The sequence below is a fragment of the Labeo rohita genome, chromosome 2 (assembly GCF_022985175.1).
Source record: "Labeo rohita strain BAU-BD-2019 chromosome 2, IGBB_LRoh.1.0, whole genome shotgun sequence".
NCBI lineage: Eukaryota > Metazoa > Chordata > Actinopteri > Cypriniformes > Cyprinidae > Labeo > Labeo rohita.
The window spans coordinates 39,555,302-39,575,104 of NC_066870.1; the positions used below are offsets into that span (position 1 = coordinate 39,555,302).

General features: G+C 44.4%; 1 protein-coding gene across 1 annotated transcript in view; it reads right to left on the reverse strand.

The window, feature by feature from the left end:
- Positions 1 to 19,803, reverse strand: part of ptprsb (protein tyrosine phosphatase receptor type Sb) — a 63,656-nt gene that overhangs the window by 35,864 nt on the left and 7,989 nt on the right. Inside the window, exons 2-6 of the mRNA XM_051139566.1 lie at positions 12,973 to 13,055; positions 11,392 to 11,517; positions 8,034 to 8,179; positions 7,035 to 7,176; positions 2,417 to 2,605 (exon numbers count right to left, since the gene is read on the reverse strand). Of these exons, the coding sequence (XP_050995523.1) occupies positions 2,417 to 2,605; positions 7,035 to 7,176; positions 8,034 to 8,179; positions 11,392 to 11,476 (562 nt within the window). The 5' untranslated portion in view covers positions 11,477 to 11,517; positions 12,973 to 13,055. The remainder of the gene's footprint in view (positions 1 to 2,416; positions 2,606 to 7,034; positions 7,177 to 8,033; positions 8,180 to 11,391; positions 11,518 to 12,972; positions 13,056 to 19,803) is intronic.

Below are 19,803 nucleotides of genomic sequence, written 5' to 3' on the forward strand. Positions count from 1 at the left end.
CACTTCATTCTGTGCGATGTGGTCCTCATGGAGACCAAAACAAGATCATTTACTGACCATCATTACTATACTTGTGTGGACATTTGGTCCTCAGAACATAGGCTTTACCTGGACCACAGACACACATACAAACACACACAAAGCTTTGAGTCTCAGTCCAAACTTGACGTGTTCACCATTAGTTCATCACGGATTTCTGCTGCTGCAAACAGAAGCGTCACTGAATGTGAATATAATCAGGAGATAATAATAATAACATAACTCAGGAGAAACGAGGAGTGAAACAACGGAAGGACATACGCAGACACCACAGAAGCACCGCAGAGCATCATGGGAACACGGAGTCAGGGACAAACGGAGATGGAGACGAGGTGAACGGACCAATCGTGCCTGACGGGTTTTCTGGTTACATCAGCGTTTTATTCGTGCTCTACTAGCGATCGAGTGACGATTATACGGATATAGACCTGTCTGTCTGCGACTCTCGCAGCGCTACACGACACTCGTTTTATTCCCGATCGCTCCGTCCTCCATCTGAGAGAAAACTGATGCACAGTCAGAGCCCAGATTATTAACTCCCGTGAAACTACAGAACATGTTAAAGTTTCTAAAGTTACGACCAAACCAGTCAGTAAATCTGTTTTGTGTACTCGCCTAAGCTGATATTGTTATTTACATGTGTTAATTCTGGACCCTGTTCAAATGGAAAAATAAAAAGATTCAACAATATATGTAAGAAGAGCAGATGATCAAAGACGACGATCAAAGAAGTGACAACTTTTACCCAAAATTGCAAATTCTGTCATCACTTCCTCACCCTCATCATTCTAAACTGATATTTTCATTCTTCTGTGGAACACGAAAGAACAATGCTGCCAATCAAACGGTTCTGGTTCCCATTGACTTCCATTATATGGACAAAAAAATTCAATGGGGGTCAATGGGTACCAAACGGTTTGATTTCCAGCATTTTACCAAAATATCTTCTTTCGTGTTCCACAGAAGTCTTTAACGTTTTATAATGACATGAGGGTGAGTAAATGATTTTTGGGTGAACTATCCTACTATGTACAACCAGATGAAGCTCCAAACTCATTCTGCACAACAACAACTGACACGTGTGTGTGTGTGTGTGTCCGCGCATCTATTTTTGACTAATTACGATCTGTTTCTGGAGTCTCCACTAGCACAAGTGTGTCCTGATGTCGACGGTGTGTTCTGGTGTCGAGCGGATCAGGTGAGCTCGGCTTCACCTCTCATTAGGGAACAGGTGCAGGACACGAGATCAGGTTCGTTAGGAGGATCGGGGGGACGAGGGCACGTTTATCGGAGGATGACACGAGCGGAGCGCCAACATATGCCATCAAACCGCGGGACTAGAGGAGGAGAGTTTGGTTGGTCTAGAAAAAACAGATACTCACCAAAGACTCCTGAGAAAAACACACCGAACACACAACGAGAAAAAAAACACAACGAAAGCTTTGAGTGACAGCAGCTCAAACACACTTCATACCACAGAAATGATCCACTCACTGATCAAACTGATTATATATGAGAACCGTATATAATCACGTGTCAGACGCACTATATACATTAATCATACGGATTAGATTTATGTATATATGCATGTGCGCGCATAAGCGAGGGATAACGTACAGTCCGCCAACCAACCCTGTACATGATCCCGCTTATTCCACGACTACTTACCAAATTAATCAACATATGGAGAGGAAACACTGATTAAAGCATAAATGATTTTACTGAGTGAGCATGAGGTGAAACTAGCACAGCGACAGAGGAAATCAACAACCGATAATACAGTTTAGCATCATTATTCATACATCTGAATCCTGAATCAATCACAGCTCCACAGAGATGCTTCATAAATACCTGATAAATTCGGAGTCTAAAGATCAGCATTAGATTCATCGAACTAGCACAGGACGAAGCCTAGTTTAAAAACAACACCGCCGCTACACTTCATGACCCGTTATCACCCTAAAAGTTGCTCCGAAGAGGTCTTTTTGACAACAGATGTGCACAGTAGACAGATTTACATCACGAGACTTACAGTCACAGCCATCGAAGCAAACTCTTCGAGCTCCCGGCTGTGGTTAAAATCTCGAAGTAAGTGGTCATTTCAGAAATTACCGCCTATCCGAACGCCGGCTCTCTTCAGCGGTTTCCTGCGAGCGCGAGCGTAATAGAGAGGAGACCTCTGTCCGCGTTACCTGCTAATCTCAGCAATCACTCCGTTCATTCAGTCGACGCACTGAAGAGTCCCGACATCATTATTAGAGCTGATTTCGAACGCGGCCCTTCATACGAGAGGCCGTATCTCCACAATCACAGCCTCCACGTTCTTTGGCAGTTCAAAGCTCGTAAGAAGAGAAACTCCCCATCATATCTGCCTTACCTGATCGCAGCTGCTTGATTCGCCCTTGGCTGAGCGCCGGCTCCACGGGCAGGAAGTCCTTGAACCAGGAGATCTCGGGATCGGGAATCCCGCTGGCGGCGCACAGCATGGTCGCGGTTCGGGTTCGCTCCACCACCTTCAGCTGCGGGCCCATGTCGATGCTGGGGAAGCCGAAGGGCAGCAGGTCCTCTGCAGAACACCGGAGGAAACGTTTAACGATCGCGGAGAGAAAGGCAGCGAGAAGCCGACAGCAAAAATCACCAGAGAGTTTCTGCTGCGTTAACCTTTCTGGTGAGGCGCTGTGTCTCTGACGGAAACGCTTCACTCCGAGCGCTCGCATACGCAAAGCGGCAGAAACGGCGTTTCTATCAGAAACGGATCACAGGCCTCCATTTATTTATTTATTTATTTATTTATTTAGTTGTTTGTTTAACAGGGACAATGCAGAATAACATTACAGAAGACTATTCATACAGGCTCCTAAGCCTATGGCTAATTTTCAGCCCCAGTCCCTGGTTAGGCTTTTAAAATACAAAAAAGAAAAGAAAATGAAAATAACAAGCACAATCAGGTACAAACCATCACAAAACTGTCCTAATATTATTGATGCTCTTGCTTACATACATTGCTTTAAAGGACAGTCGAGCTGCTTCACTGCTGATAAATGATTTGAGACATTTGCATGTTTTGTTTCCTACAGTACAGCGCATTCTGAAATATCCACATCATTTGCCACTCTTTTCATCTTCAGTGTGTGAAATTTTTGCAAACGCTTCAGTGTGAGTAAATTACGCATGAATTAATCAAACTAAATCGAGAGCAAATTCAGAGCTTAGCGCGAAACCTGATTCTAAACAGCTGATAGAAAACACACACGACATGACTGATGAATATTATCATGGAAAGTGATTGTCAGATCAGTATTCAGTCACCTCCACCGTCAGACAGGGATTTATCAGTAACATTCTGCATCAGCAACATCCCTCATTTACATTTATGCATTCAGCGGATGCATTCATCCCAAGCAACAAATACAATTCATCAAAGAGCCAACAATAATCATAACATACATTTCAAGGTTTACTGGACAAAATGTAACGAGGAAATGGAAGTAACTGCATTTGCATAATGTGCATTTTTTACGGTGTAACGCTGGAGAGAATACAACACACGGAAACGGCCCGTTACTCTCTGATAGATTTGATGTTCACACCTCAGGAGCCGTAGCAGGGTTTGGGAAACCTGTTTGGAAACAACAGTACAAAAGAGACACACCGAAAGGAGAATGTGAACGTGGCCGAAACAGCCGAAGAGAAAGCCGCTCCGCTGGAGTTACGACAAACACAATGATGATGGGTCAGGTACCGGTCAATAAAAAAAAACGAAAGATCCGCATTCCGAGGACAAACGCTGCTGCGTTTCACGCGTCCGAGTTCAAAAGCCGCGGCGCCAGTTGTTGGAAACGTCCTGCGAGATAAACGTCCTCATCAGCGTTTGGAGGCAGTTGATTAAAAACTCTTTCTCGCATCTGTTCACATTAGCGGCCCACTTACGAGGGAGTTTAGATGAAATGATATTGACACAGCGGCTCACCCACCCACTTCCTGCGCGCACATATCGCTTTCAGTGGGCGGCATTCATTATGCCGATATAAATAAAGCAGTCATCTCCTCCAAACCACTGAAATTATCAGAGGTAAATGGGAGCAACAAACACGTCTGGCGCTCGAATGGCGAAGTTGCACCGTGTAATTATGTACCTACATAATCAGCGCGCACGCGTTCACCTAACCATCAATTACACGTTACACAGCCGAGTGTTTGCAGCGCCGCTCGCCAGCTAAGCTAATTATTTGTTCGCTTTAATTAGAGAGGCAGCGGAGATGAGGAGGTTACAGTAAACACAGGCACGAAGGGCGTCATTTGCTCATTTTGGGCTGCGAGAGCTCCTCGACACTCGGTCCGAGGTGAAAGTTTGTGCTCGAGACAGTCTGAGATCTCGACGAGAGCTCGAATCTCTGAGATCCGTGTTGGATCCACCTGTGACGGATCCAATGACACGTCACGTAGGAATGAGAGATGATGGCGGCGGATCCCACGAGTCACACATCCGCTCCTGAAACCCAGAATGTGACGCTCCACACGAATCAACGTGGACTCGATATTAGAAAGAAAATCTTCTTCATCTCTCATCATAACGTTCTAACCAGCTGATACTGTCAGTCCCTCTTACACTACAATAGGCTGCAGAGGGCTCAGAGGTCAAGGGTCAGAGGTCAAGGGTCAGAGGTCAGGACCTTGCCAGCCCATCAGGCACAAACTCGAGCAAATTAGACTTTAAAACAGCTGAACGTACCGCAACAACCACTGAATAGCCACGTGAACGAACTTCAATCACATAAATCTATCAACTCTTGGAAAAAATGTGCTAATAAGACTGGCATTAAAAAATCCATTATGCAGATATACGTTTTTAATGAACATTTGCTCTTGGACTAACAATAAAAACGCGCGCGGCGTGTCCCCGAGGGCCGTCTGAGACGAGCGGGTGAAACTCATCGCCCGAGTGTGTTTACAGAGGAAAATGATGCCACTGCAGACGCCAGCGCTCAGAGCCAATGATGACAAGACAAACAGGCCATTTCCTCTTCAAACACACACACTTCAGAGAGAGAGAGACTTAACACACACACTCTAAACATTCTCCAAAACACAAGAGAGAGACAGAGAGATGCTGCACACACACACACAGACACTCATGAATGTGGCGCTGGTGTCGCAGCAGGTGCGGCCTGATTAAAGCTGCATAATGATGTTGTTCGGTGGATGGAGGGCGACCAGTAAAAGCGTGACTGACCCACTGGTGTGTGTGTGTGCGTGTGAGACTCAGGGGACTCCGCGCCGGGTGCGTCTGAACGAGAGCAGTGGGACAGATTCGACACAGCTGCGTCTCAGACGAGCAGATAGCGGCGAACAGACACAGAAACCAGAAATCAGACGTGAATCGTGTGTCAGTCAGCGGTTTATGAAGCAGAAGCGCTGCAGCTAATGCACTAAAGATGTGGCCAGTAATGGAGCTAAATGAGCAGAAGAACTGAACCCGACTACTAGATACAGCCGAACCATAATACACTTTATGAGCTGATACTGAAACCTGCCGGAGAGACAACTGACCACACACACACGTTAAGGCAGGGACAGAAATATCTCAAAAATATCTTAATTTGTGCTTCAAACATTAGTTTGGTTATTCAATTATTTTTGGACGAAGTATCTGTTTAAAGTTCGGTTCAGCTGATATCATCCCGCTGTGACGCGCCGCAGCGTCCGTGATCGGCGCGCCGATGTCAGACGTGTTCGGCGTGCGTCACGTCTCTCTGACAATCTACATGTCTAATGTTTTGTAAATGCTCCGGAAATTGTCCGTCACTGTGCGTGTGACAGCGGCGGCGTGTTGGCGGTGAACAGCGGCGCAGGGTCACAGCGGTGCAGACGCCGCTCACTAAATAAACTGTGACTGCCAATGTAACACGCTTCATTACCAGACTAACAAATTCATTACCGCTCTCATCAGCATCGCAGAGACGCGCGCCGCCGCATGAATATACATTCACGGGTGGTTCGCTCGTGCCCGCGACGCACGACGCGTTCGCTTTCGGCATCTGAATCTGCTGCGTTTCTGTCAGTCGTCTGTTTGGCGGCTGATGATGTGAGCAGGAACACAAACAGGAATCAAAGACGCGTTTCTGGACCGGTTCTCAACACGTCTGACAGCCAGTTCTTGACGAATGACACAAACACGGAGCTGATGGTGTTTTGAATGCGGCCGCGAGCCAAGCGTCTCGCTATCGTCTCGATTACAGACAGCATGTGCAGGGCCGCGGGGCCTTTGTGACGCGGCCAGCCAATCAAATCGAGCCCAGACGCAGCCAAACGGCCAATGGCGGCAGCCAAAGAAACACCCAACACAAAGGCCGACGCCGGACAAGTCTCCGTCTCCTCTGTCTGACAGTCAGCGACATCTGTTTGCTTTGTCTTTAACATGTTAAACAAATGTACTTTGAATAATCACATATTTCAATATCAACATTATGACAGTGATTCATTACACACCGGAGCTGTCTGACACCTGATCGTGACAATAATCGCATGAAAACTTTGCAGTACAAATGTCTAAAGACCCTGAAATCAAGATGCATTTACTGGAAAAGCAAAACGACTCAGGATATGAAGTGCTGTTTTCTGAAAAATGTATTAAAATGAAGAGAGTTTAAGCTTAAAACCAGAACTGGAGTCAGAAAAATCCATTTAATTCAAAACAAAAACAATTATTTTTCTCTCTGCACTGGCAGTTATTTGCTCCTGTTTAAGCAAACCTTCGCTTCGTTTTAATGCATTTTTCAGAAAACAAGACTTAATATCTTCAGTCATCCTGCATCTCCTGTAAATCTTGCATGTTTAAGGATGTTTAGATATTGGTACTGGAAAACAAGACACTGAAGAAGAGCATTATTTTCTGCAGTGTGACTGTAATATCCAGTATAACTGGAGTATGAACGGTGAGTGATGCGGCTGGATAACAATGATGATGACGATGAAGACGATGACGTATATCTCACCTCTGATGATGGATAGTTTGGAGGTCACAGCGATTTCCCCTTCAGTGTTTTTGGCGACACACTCGTAAACGTTTTCATCCCGCGGCGCTCTGAGCGGCTGGATACGGAGCACCGCTCCCGCCCCTTCATCAAACTCTATGGTCTGGACCAATCACGGAGCAGCATGAGCAGACATCCACCAATCACAGTAGAGTGACATCAGACAACACATGTACAGCGATCAGATCAGTGAAGAGGAAGCAGAATTGCGTTTTGAGATCATCTGAGCACAGAACACACTAAACACACTCAATCAAATGAATGAAACACACACACACAGGAAGTGACATCAGCAGCCAGTGTGACTGTACATCAGCACAGCTCTGAGCCGCACGTGAATTCATGTTCAACTGTTCAACATTCAGGCTCAGCTCAGTCTAATAATCTCAACTCATTTCTGCTTTCGTCAGCTTATTTCACATGTGACTGACACCGACTTCAGGCAAAGCGGGATTCATTTCCGCCGCTAACAGAGGCGACACGCTTTAGGAGCTCCATCGCCCTCAGAAGCTCAAGTCTTTCTTCTGCTGCTTAAGAGACTGTACAGGAATAAAGGCTTCTGCTCTGCTCATTAGCATCTCATTTGCATATTCATGAGAACAGATTAGTTCAAATCCCCTCCTGTTTGGTCACAAAAGTGCAGAATAAAGACTGTCCATCACCAGCTGTGAGGACGCAGGTGCAAACACACACACAAACACAACTAGTCATCTACTGTACACACCTAACAAAACCGTGTGTGTGGATGTATATATTATTGCTCATAAATGCTGTGTGTCCTGCAGCACATGGGCACATCCACATTTTCATTTAATCAAACTCTTTTTTAATAAGAATGAGCCGCTGATTAACAAATCGTGTTTCTCGGCTGTAGTGTGAACTAACGTCCTTCAGTGTGTTTCAGTAGGAATCTCATCACACAGTGATCTGATGATGCTCTCGCCGCTGTGTGTCTCTCACCTCGATCCTCTGCGAATTCACTTTCTTGCCCTTTTTGTTCCAGAACACCTGAGGCTTCGGGTCACCCGTGGCCTGACACACGAACGACACGACTCCGCCGGACACGCCGATCTGATCCGTGGGAATCTTAGTGAACCTCGGCGCCGCTGCAACAGAAACACGAGCGCGTTACTGACGTCACCAATCATCAATTAATCATCATTTACAGTCTCCACCGAGCCGCTGCTCGCTTTTACTGACTTTGCGTTCAGCTGACAGTCGCCGTGAGACTCGGAAACAAACCCGTCTACACGGACGCTCGCCCGACTCCACGTGAACCGATGACATTTAAACATGAACATCTCTGTCAAACTGCTTTGAACTGAGGTAGATTGTGAAAAGAGCAACACAAATAAACATGACTCAACTTGAAAAAGCCCAATGAAATTAGACTGAACGCATATTTTATCCGTTCATTTCAGCACTGAATGAAACTGTGGATTGGATGCGAGGAGCAATGCATCCTGGGAGAGCTGATCAAGTCAAGTCACCTTTATTTGTACAAAGCAGCTTCACGGTGATAAACAAGAAGAACAACAGAAACAACTACAGAAACTCAAGCTGATGCCTTCACATGTTTCCTGCGGGCCTTACAACTGTTCTAAATATCTGTCATGAATTTCTAGTAAACCTTGTGTAATATCTGTTTGTTGTGTGTTCATCATAATTAAAAACTATTAGTCCAGCAGCATCGGTCAGCCGCTCTTATCCTGATCCTGAAAAATCCATACTAATGTGTGGATGCTGAAATACAGAAACAGTAAACCGTCGGACGTCATGATGTCAGTGAGAGCATATAGAGACAGTGAATGCAGGATCATCTGTCACCATAAACACACCAGAGGATCAGATTATACAGCACGACACACACTCACGCACACACGCACGCACGCAGGCCGGCCGTAGTCATAGATACGGCGCTCAGAGCGCAGGATCATCGCCGTGGTGTCCTGTTGCCATAGCGGCAAGTTAAAGCGCGCGAGGCCGATCCCGTGACATTCATCTATAAACCCTCCGCTCATCTGCAGGTGAGAGACACAAACACACACACACACAACCCAACACCAGTGTGTGTGAGGAGAAATTAATGAAAGCTGATGTCACTTCCTTCATTTACTCTCCTCTCACATTTTATTTCCACTTGTTTAACAGCTTAATTTATGTATATTTTATTACTGTTATCATTGCTTGTATTGCATGCATAGTTTTTCTCACTGTATGGAGCGTTGAGACAAGGTTTTTTATTGTGCCACTAAAGCACAATGAGCAAAAAATGAACTGAATTGTGAAGAAACATCGCTGGAGACGTGAGCGAGACGTGCTGCTGTTGGGTGTGACTCCTGCTCCACTGACAGCTGTGTGTTTCTCTCACACACACACTCAACAGCATCCTTCAGGACCACACACACACACACACACACGCACACATACAAGACAGACAGACAGAACCTGCATCCCTGCAAACATCACCATGACAACTGCCATGAGAGGAAATGACTTCATCACTAAGGTGTCACATGACACTGTGAGAACACGACCACACTGAATCAGATCATTCTTTAAACGGCTTTCACGTGACGTCACCACAGAACTCACGTCTGAATTATTTCTAAATAATTAATGCAACTGATTAAAGGAGAAGTCCACTTCCAAAACACATATGTGACCCTGGACCACAAAACCAGTCATAAGTGTCAATTTTTCGAAATTGAGCTTTATACATCATCTGACAGCTGAATAAATCAGCTTTCCATTGATGTAAGGTTTGTTAGGACAGAACAATATTTGGCCGAGATACAACTATTTCAGTATATGGAATCTGATCTGAATATCAAAATATTGAGAAAATAAATCACCTTCAAAGTTGTCCAAATGAAGTTCTTAGCAATGCATATTACTAAACAAAAATTAAGTTTTGATATATTTACAATAGGAAATTTACAAAATATCTTCATGGAACATGATCTTTACTTAATGTCCTAATGATTTTTGGCATAAAAGAAAAATCTATAGTTTTGACCCATACAACGTATTGTTGGCTATTGCCACAAATATACCCGTGATACTTAAGACTGGTTTTGTGCTCCAGGGTCACAGATAATGTAGTCACCCCCTTGTCATCCAAGATGTTCATGTCTTTCTTTCTTCAGTTGTAAAGAAATTATGTTTTTTGAGGAAAACATTTCAGGATTTTTCTCCATATAATGGACTGATGTGGTGCCCCGATTTTGAACTTCCAAAATGCAGTTTAAATGCGGCTTCAAACAATCACAAATGCGGTTGTAAAAGATCCCAGCTGAGGAAGAAGGGTCTTATCTAGCGAAACGATCGGCTATTTTCATAAAAATAATACAATTTATATACTTTTTAATGTCAAACACTCGTCTTTCTCTCCCTGAACTCTGTGTATTCTGACTCAAGACAGTTAGTGTATGTTGAAAAACTCCAATCGTATTTTCTCCCTCAACTTCAAAAATCATTTTAAAATCATCCTACATCACTGCAGAAGTACAGACACAGTGTTTACAAAGTGAACATGCAAAGAAGATCAAACACCCTTAACAAAAAAGGTAAAACAGTGATATAGGACGATTTTGAAGTTGAGGGAGAACATGAGATGGGAGTTTTTCCACATTATTACACTAACTGACATGAACCAGAACAACAACACTTCAGGGAGAGTAAGACAAGACGAGCGACGACATTAAAAACTATAAAAATTGTATTATTGTAATGAAAATAACCAATGGTTTCACTAGATAAGACTCTTCTTCCTCAGCTGGGATCATTTAAAACCGCATTTGTGATCGTTTGAAGCTGCATTTAAACTGTATTTTGGAAGTTCAAAATCGGGGCACCATATCAGTCCATTATATGGAGAAAAATCCTGAAATGTTTTCCTCAAAAAACATATTTTCTTTACGACTGAAGAAAGAAAGACATGAACATCTTGGATGACAAGGGCGTGACTACATTATCTGTGAGTCTTTGTTTTGGAAGTGAACTTCTCCTTTAATCACTAGTAAAAAACATTCACATTCGTGATTCCACGTTTCCACGTTTGAACGAATCTTTGGTGATGTCCCACCGATTGTATTACAGCTCTCTCTCTTTATTCTTCAGTGTTTTACTGTAAGAGAACACAGAGAGAGAATTCACTTTCGTTCCAGCGTCCAGCAGACACCAATCTTTCTGTTTTAATAATTCATTGCAGTAAAATAGCAACAGCCTCTGCTTAGTTTCCATGACGACATCCCATCACAAAAGACATGCATTGTTACCATACCAACAACGGCGCGTTAGAGCGCAGGAGACCTACACAAGGCGTCGCAGGAGTTCTGCAGGCAGATGAAGAAGAGCAGCAGCGCGGAGCGGACGGGACCTCTGCCGACCCGGACGGCCATGACCCTCGACGACTGCACTCGACCGCTGACGTCCAGACGCACTGCAGACGCAGAGAGAAACGCTCAACAGCAGCACAGAAACACAAGCGCATATACATACACACTCACAAACAGTGCAAACACTGTTGACGGGTTACAATGTACAGAACATCTGACAGAAATGCATTAAAAATAATCTTACATTAACATGGAGTGAGAACACAACACAAAAATACACTATGGTCAAAAATGAGCTGCAAAATTATTTATGGCACAAGACTGAACTGAATGGATTCACGTTCATCATCGCGGCGAGTTTTTCTACTGTAGTTCTGATGTCGTGCAGACGTGGCTCGTTACGGCGATTATACGACGCACGTTTGATACAGACGACGCTTTTCTGATTTGGACCCTGAATGGAACAAACACATCAAAGAGACGAGAGCAACGTCTCAACATCAGTCTGCTCTCGCAGAGATGGATTTTTTACGAGAAGCCCATTAATTATTGAAAAACTTCCCAAGCATTGTGCGTTTTACTATCGGCCTTCACGTTAAGTGCAGTTTGGACGCCGTCTTTTGGGAAGGAGGGAGTTTTTCACCGTCGGCAGCGGCCGCACCGATTCGGCACAGGCCTGCAAAACGTCCAGAAGTCAATATTTACTCTGAAAAATCGGTTATTCCCATCCAGGGCCACATGCAGGTGTGCGGCGATCCGATATCAACCGGCTCCGCTTTACGTGCACGCTCTGTGCTTCACACTCGGACTGTAATAGCAGATTATAATCTAATCTCATTTATGACCGGCGGTAACATTTGAGATGCTAAAAACAACTCAGAATTCAAAGGTGAACTGAGGAGCGAGTTTGGCCTCATCATCAGAGCACTGAGCAAAAACACTCAGCAGTCTCAGTAATCTCCTCTAGTGGGTTATCGGTCCGTCCGCCGCCGACCCGCCGAGCGTCTGATTGCAGCGCGTCGACCGTCCGGCGATTCGCTCGGGTCACAACCCGCTTACGTGCCGCCAGATGTTGAGTCGCTCCACAAACACAGTTCAATACGGGATCATCAAACAGCAGCTAAAGACCAGCACGAGCATATGCCAGCCAAACGGGCCACGCTTTAACTGCGCAAATGCACCATTAGTTCCAAACGGCCTCGCGCGCAACGTGGCCGTCGTCGTCGCAGAAGATCTCGGAGGCGTCGCTAAACGCGTGCAAATGTGCAACTAAAATGCAGATGGCATTCGCGCTGTCAGGTCATCAAAGGTAAAGTGCAAAACGAACAAGCTTCTGGAAAATGAGTTTATTTCCTGCGCTCGAGGAAACAAATGCGCGGCGGACGAGTGAGGAGGAGTTGAGCTTTGCTGTCAGGCCTGTCAGAGTTCAATCAAGACACCTTCACAGAGCCACGACACACTCAAATCACGCTGGAGAAGAGAGACTCGTCCAAAAATAGAGGGAACTGAAGGCATGTGATTATCCAACACACACACACACACAGATGACAGATACTCACCGCACTCGTTTCTCTTTTTTTCTAGATGTGTTTGAGCTTCATGTCCTGGTTTTCATAATCCTCAGCGGTCTGATCCGGTATTCCTACAATCAGACACGACATGGCAGATTTAAATGAACAAATATTATATAACATACAGGAAAGATGGTCTAATACAGCGGTGAGCCGGGAGAGGCCGTGCGTTACAGCGATTTTAGCACGAGAGAGAGACGTTCTCATACACCCAAACACTGTGACATTTTCACAACATCACAAACATGATCTGATTTTCACAAACATGATCTGTCTGAACTTGTCATTGATCTAAACCAAACCTCAATCTCAACTACTCTGAGCTGAATAAAAACTGAATAAAAATAAATTACAGCAAAGCTGCTTTGACATGATCTGTATTATATAAAGCACTATAGAATAAATGTGCCCTGACTTGAGCATGTGACTGTATATTATTAGTGTTCGACAGAATATTCATTGAGAAAAAGCTGGAGAATAGCTGAGTTTGCTAAAACCATGTCTAAACAGCTGTTTGTTAACATATTAGTTAACATTAATCCACGCATGTGATGCCAAAGCCGCTTCAGAGGCCGATCGAGCGATTACATTTAGATGAAACATTATGAAGTCAAACGTTGTATATTTTCCCAGAATAACCTGCAGTGATGAAGCAATTAGAGTAAAAGCAGAAGCGTGAATTAATATCACGCAGCTCCGTCTTTCTGTCTGTCGATCAGCAGCAGCATACGAGTCGTCTGACTGCAGCTTTTCTCTCATATCTGGAGCTGTTATTTATCTTTGGTGCATCGAGGCGTATCTTGTCTTACTGTTGCCTAGTCAACCACCTCTGCCCGTCTCTCTCTCTCTCTCTCTGTCTGTCTGCAGCGTCTTCATCACTGCTGGCTGTGTTTGCGGATCCACGGATCAGACCGGCGGCCGCTGGGAATATGGTTTCTATGGCAACCATCCAAACCGGCCCGCAGATGCGATCGGTGTCACGTGACCCCGAGCCGAGAGTCTGAGGTCAAGCGAACGCTCTCCGATGTCATTCGTTACCCGATGCATTACCATTTAAAATGCAAATACATGCAAAAACCGAAAAGCAAAAAATAGAAATTATGTTTTGAAATTTGCATAAAGAAGATTAAGCCTATTTTCATAATGACACTGTTTTCTTGACAATCATTTTCATTCACTCTCATTTAAAAACAATGATGTGATGCATGATATGAGAATCCGAGAGGGCTTTACTGCCAAGCATGTTCACACACACCAGGAATCGGTGACGGGAGCTTCCGGTGCAAAGAAAAAGTACAGACACAGCACAGACCGTCTCATTTCAATATCATACAAATGATTCATGTACTAGTACGATGATGATTTATAATGAATTCTCATCGGATTCCAGTGACAGAAATAAAAAAGTACAATGTCTAGATGCTTTGCTGCAGGTCAGTGGTTAGGCTTAACCAGATAACCAGGTAAGGATTATTTAAGAGCGCTGTGTAAAACGAGTTACACTGCAGTGGTTCCCAACCGTGTTCCTGGAGGCCCCCCAGTAATGCATGTTTTGCACGTCTCCTTAATCAAACACACCTGATTCAGATCATCAGCTCATTAGTAGAGACTCCAAGACCTGAAATGGGTGTCAGACAAAGGAGAGATGCAAAATGTGCAGTGTTGGGGCCTCCAGGAACGAGGTTGGGAACCACTGCAGCAGACGATGAGGCGAGTGAAATCCTTCATATTTAACATAACGCAGAAACACTTCTAGAAATTCTATTAAAAACTGGTTGATAAATCAAATCAAATGTATGCCGAGGCCTATTTTTGACGATCAAGTGAACTATATCCTTTGTAAAAGAGTCTTCATCTCATTTGATTATGTTCTCTTGTGTGGCTCGTGATGGAAGAGCAGAATCTCTAGCGCGTTTCTTCTGCTGCACCACATGCACACGGTTACAGTGACTAGCGCTGGTATAGTAATGCCCAGCAATGAGCAGCTCTGAACGCATGCTAGTCCAGAGACTCAACGCTGTCTACAATGGGATGTTTATTCAGCTGATGGTTAGTAGTTGTAGACTGGGGTTACGGGTTAAGCTCCGGCGGCTAAAGCTGTCGTCCGCGCTGATTGGCCGTCTTACAGTCGTGAACGGGCCTGCAGCTGTCGCGGGTCAGGACATCTGCAGAGCGACAGACCGCGGGTCAACAGACAGGCAAATGACAGGCGTTCGGTTAGCGCACGGGCCGCAAGCCGCTTACGGAGGGTGGCGGCAGCAGATTGCGTGGCTGATCGTTGTTAAATGAAGCTAGCGCCAGCGCAGATGTGTATGAAAATGACACTAATGCTTAACAGCTGAAACGCTCCAGTGCCTCTACAAACAAGCTCCAGCCACGACCCCCAAGCGCAGCGTATGTCGCGAACGCGAGCCGCTGTAGAATCCGGCGTATAGGCGGCGTGCGTTCGCGACATACGCTGCGCTTCTGGGTTCGATCGCTTGCGGCTCAATGACAGTTTCAGAACAACAACACACTCGCAGCACGAACGCGTGAATCTTCTGTGTGGAAACATGAGCTTAGCTTACGATTTAGTCTAACTGTAAATTCACACATATGTGAACACAGTTTGGGGAAAAGTGCATGAAACAACTCAAGTCATGTAGGAGAATTCATTCAAGTGGATAATGATGATAAGCTCCAGATATTTCTTCACAATATGCATTCATCTAACAGCAGACAGCAGCAGTTTCATCAAACACAAGTGACGCTGATCTGCATCTCAATATATGAGCACATGAACTTCATCTCCAGATCTGCTCTGAGAGTCACTTCAGCGCTTACTTTGAGAAGAACCACCGTCAAAAGACTTTGTTCGCACTGCAGGCAAATGTGGCCCAAATGTTCACGTGTGACTCAGATCTGTTTTTGTCATGACAGTGTGAACAAAATAAACTGCATGGAATCTGATCTTTTCAATTCCGATTTGTGCCACTTCCAGACGTGGTCAGATGTTTTGCAATGCGACCGCGGTGTGAACAGTCATGTCGGATTTCACACGACATTCGTCAGAATTCCACGCTGACGGGAGACACTTCAGAGGTTTTACATACCCAATCAACCTTAATCACACTATAAATTAAGCCATAATCGCTTACTTTATGTATATATATTCCGTATACATATACGACATGTATATACGACATAGTTTCCCCCGCGGAACTGGGCTACTTTTTCACTGTCGCCGCAGGTTGTTTTCCAACTTTGTGGGTTAACGCCAATCCACTAACGTGATATTTACCCCCCGAACATGGTTGGGCTAGTCTTGGACTAGTTTTGAGAAGCAACTGGGCGGATTTTGTTGTGAAAACCTGGAAAAAACCCTGTTCGTATCGTTCTTTTGCACATGTTGCCCAGTTCAGAACCACCATCCGTCACACTGTAAATCTGATATTGGCCACATTTAAAACAACAATGTGAACAGCTATACAAGAAAAATCGGATCTGAGAAAAATCCGAATCGAGCACTAAGGCTCGCAGTGTGAACGTAGCCTAAAACTCACGGATCGGTTTAGCTTGAAGAAATTATAATGAAAATATAATACTGTTGTTTAGTAAAATTTACTTCTCAAAGTAATAATAGTAATAATATTAAGCAATATCATAGAACCAATATCATTTTTGTCTATGTATACAGTTCTGTTGTGCAGCATCTTATTTGACAAAAATAAAATTTGTATGTTCTGTTGTAAATCAATTGTTATATTTTCATTTGACTAGAATAGATTTTTAAAAATTGTTTAAATTATTAACGCTTTATTAAATAACTTTTTAGACACCAGGTTTAATGCTAAATTTGTATTACTTCACAAAGCAGAAAAAAATAACATGGATAACAGAATTTAAAGAAAAATAAAACTTTTTTTATAGTGTAGCTTATAAGAAGCTATAAAAAAAAATGCATTTAAATTTAATATTTTAACAAAAGTGAAAATGTTCCAAGACAGATTCCAAAGTCCTTCCAATAGCAGGGAGTATGGATGATTTCACAGATGTAAATCAGCAATAGAATGTACAGGATCTCTGAATACATTTCAAAGACTTCATTTCACTCTCCTGGCTTTCAGACTTCGTCAGATCCAGTGGCTATTTCATCCCGACCGTAACCGGCCGTATGACCGTCGGCGCCGCTCCGAGACGTCAGTCGAGTCGGCGTGTTTGCGCGTGTGAGGTGTGAGCTCTACGGCGTCTGCGGTCGAGTGTGTTGGAGGTGTAAATTCTGTTTAACATAAAAGTCTTTGATCCCGCAGAACAAATGGTAAAACACGGCTGTTCTGACGCAGAGCTCAAACCCCTGCAGGCTACAACTGGAAGCCGTCCAGAGATGAAATTTATCTCGCACGGCTTTGTCAGATCTTCCCGTCGGCGCTCACTAACTCTCACGCGAGCAGAAAACCCAGCCGTCCTTCGTACAAACCATCAATCTGAGCGCTTACGAGGGCTCGAATCGGTGCTGGCGGAAAGTCCTGGTTCTCCGGGTCTCTCGGTGGAGTTGGCGCGTTTGGCGGGTTCGGCGCGGACAGATGGCGCGGCGTCATGCTGCCACCGCATACGTGAAGCTCGCCGGAACACACATGGAAAAAAACACACAAGACGGAGCGAGAGGAACGTAGGAAGGTGATGGAGTTAAATTTGGTGACATGAAGCAGGTGAAATCCTTCTGAATGTCAGTATTTCGGTATCTGTGCACTGCATAAATGACGCTAATTCAAGACTGATAAATATTACAAAACAGACACACAATCTGCATTATTGAGGTGTGAACAGCTACATCTCAACTAATAATAATGACGAATCAACTGATATTTAGCCATTTTCAGATGACAAAACAGTAAAACAGTGTCAGTTAAACTCATACAGACTGTTCTGCCAATATATGGTGCACATTTTAAGTAAATATGTGACCCTGGAGCACAAAACCAGTCTTAAGTATCACGGGTATATTTGCAGCAATAGACAACAATACATTATATGGGTCAAAGTGACTGATTATCATTAGGATATTAAGATCATGTTCCATGAAGATATTTTGTAAATTTCCTGCTGTAAATATATCCAAACTATTTTTTGATTAGTAATATGCATTGCTAGAAACTTTATTTGGACAACTTTAAAGGTTTAGAGGATTTTGATTTTTTGCACCGTCAGATTCCAGATTTTCAAATAGTTGTAGCTCAGACAAATATTGTCATAACAAACCATACAGCAACGGAAAAAGCTTATTTATTCAGCTTTCAGATGATGTATAAATCTCAATTTCAGTTTCAAATTGACGCTTTGGCCTGGTTTTGCGGTCCAGGGTTACATATTTTAAAAATGATCAAAATCATTACAGCAATCTCACGTGCTGTCACTGAATTGAGTTAAATATCTATACAGCACCAGACACCTGATGTCTAGATATCAGTATTGACATTGGCCATTGATAAACGCATAATGGTCGACCACTACACATGAACACACTATAAGATTACACACTCCTGGCTGGATGTGAAGCTTCACATAAACCGATATCTAAGGTCTCAGAACAACCTCTTCATATGACGTGAGTGAACATTACCAGTACAGTACAAGATTCAAAGACCATACGTCTAACAGCGTTAATGTCCATTTATCCAGAGAGAGCCGTTCATCACAGCTTTACGATTAAGATTCAGTGTGACGCGCCTGAGCCGGTTGTGAGTTTTACCGTGGCGCTCCCCGCGGCCTCCTAAAGCCCAGACTAACGACGCTGGTGGATTAACGGCAAATGAAGCAAATCCCCTGCAGTTCACGCCTAACCAAAGTCCAACGCCGGCAGCCGTACGGCTCACAGAGCGCCAGCAAACCGCTGAACCCTAGTTCCCTAGACTAGTTCTCTAGTCTGCAGCGTCTAGAGAACGACGGCGATTTCACAAGACAAGACTTCTTCACCTGAAAAGAAAACCAACAGACGACAGCAGCAAACAGGCGAGGATCTTTGGGCAGAAACGGGGGCGATATGAGAAAGACACTAAAAATAGCAGCGTCTCCCACAGCAGCGAGCGCTTGAGATTCATCCAGACTCGCATTACAGACGCTCTCCGGCACCAGAAAACCACACGAAGATGCTGAATCCGCTCCACGGCCGATGAGGCCCGAATGAACGTAGGAGCTGATGAATAACTGAGGCTTTTACTCTTCAGACGGCGAGGAAGAGTTTGCGCTGACAGTTCTGCTAAATTAGCAGTAAGATAATAAGTGTCATAACACGTTTGCAGACGTCATCGGCTCGTGTTTTGACACGAATGACAATCTGGACCGTGACAGCTCGGACGATAACGTAATGCTGGTGCGACCAAACCGGCGTTAACTGAACCACTCAGCGGTTAGTTAGTGAACACGTAAACCAGTCGGCCTCTGAATTCTGACCCCACTTTAACGTGCAGATTATGGTTAAAGTGATTATTATCATTAGGTAAATAAAGGGTTGAATGAAGGGCTCTAAACTTCAGATCATTAGAACAGCAGACACACATAATGAGCAGAATGAGTTAATCAGGAGCAAACGCTGCGATATCCAGACGCTCGGAGCATCAGATGCAGGTGAACAGCAAAAGGACGGCCGTTTCCGTACGCAACGTGGCTTCACACCCCCCTCCTGCTCCGGAAACAGGCCTCGCAAAGCCCGGATCATCCTTTTTAATCTGCTGTTATTACAAATGAGAGTATGACACACATCAGCTCCGCCCCGAGAGAGAGCTCCATTGTGAGCCGCAGCTTTTACGGTCGGCGAGAATCAAAGGCCGGTGCGATAAGAGC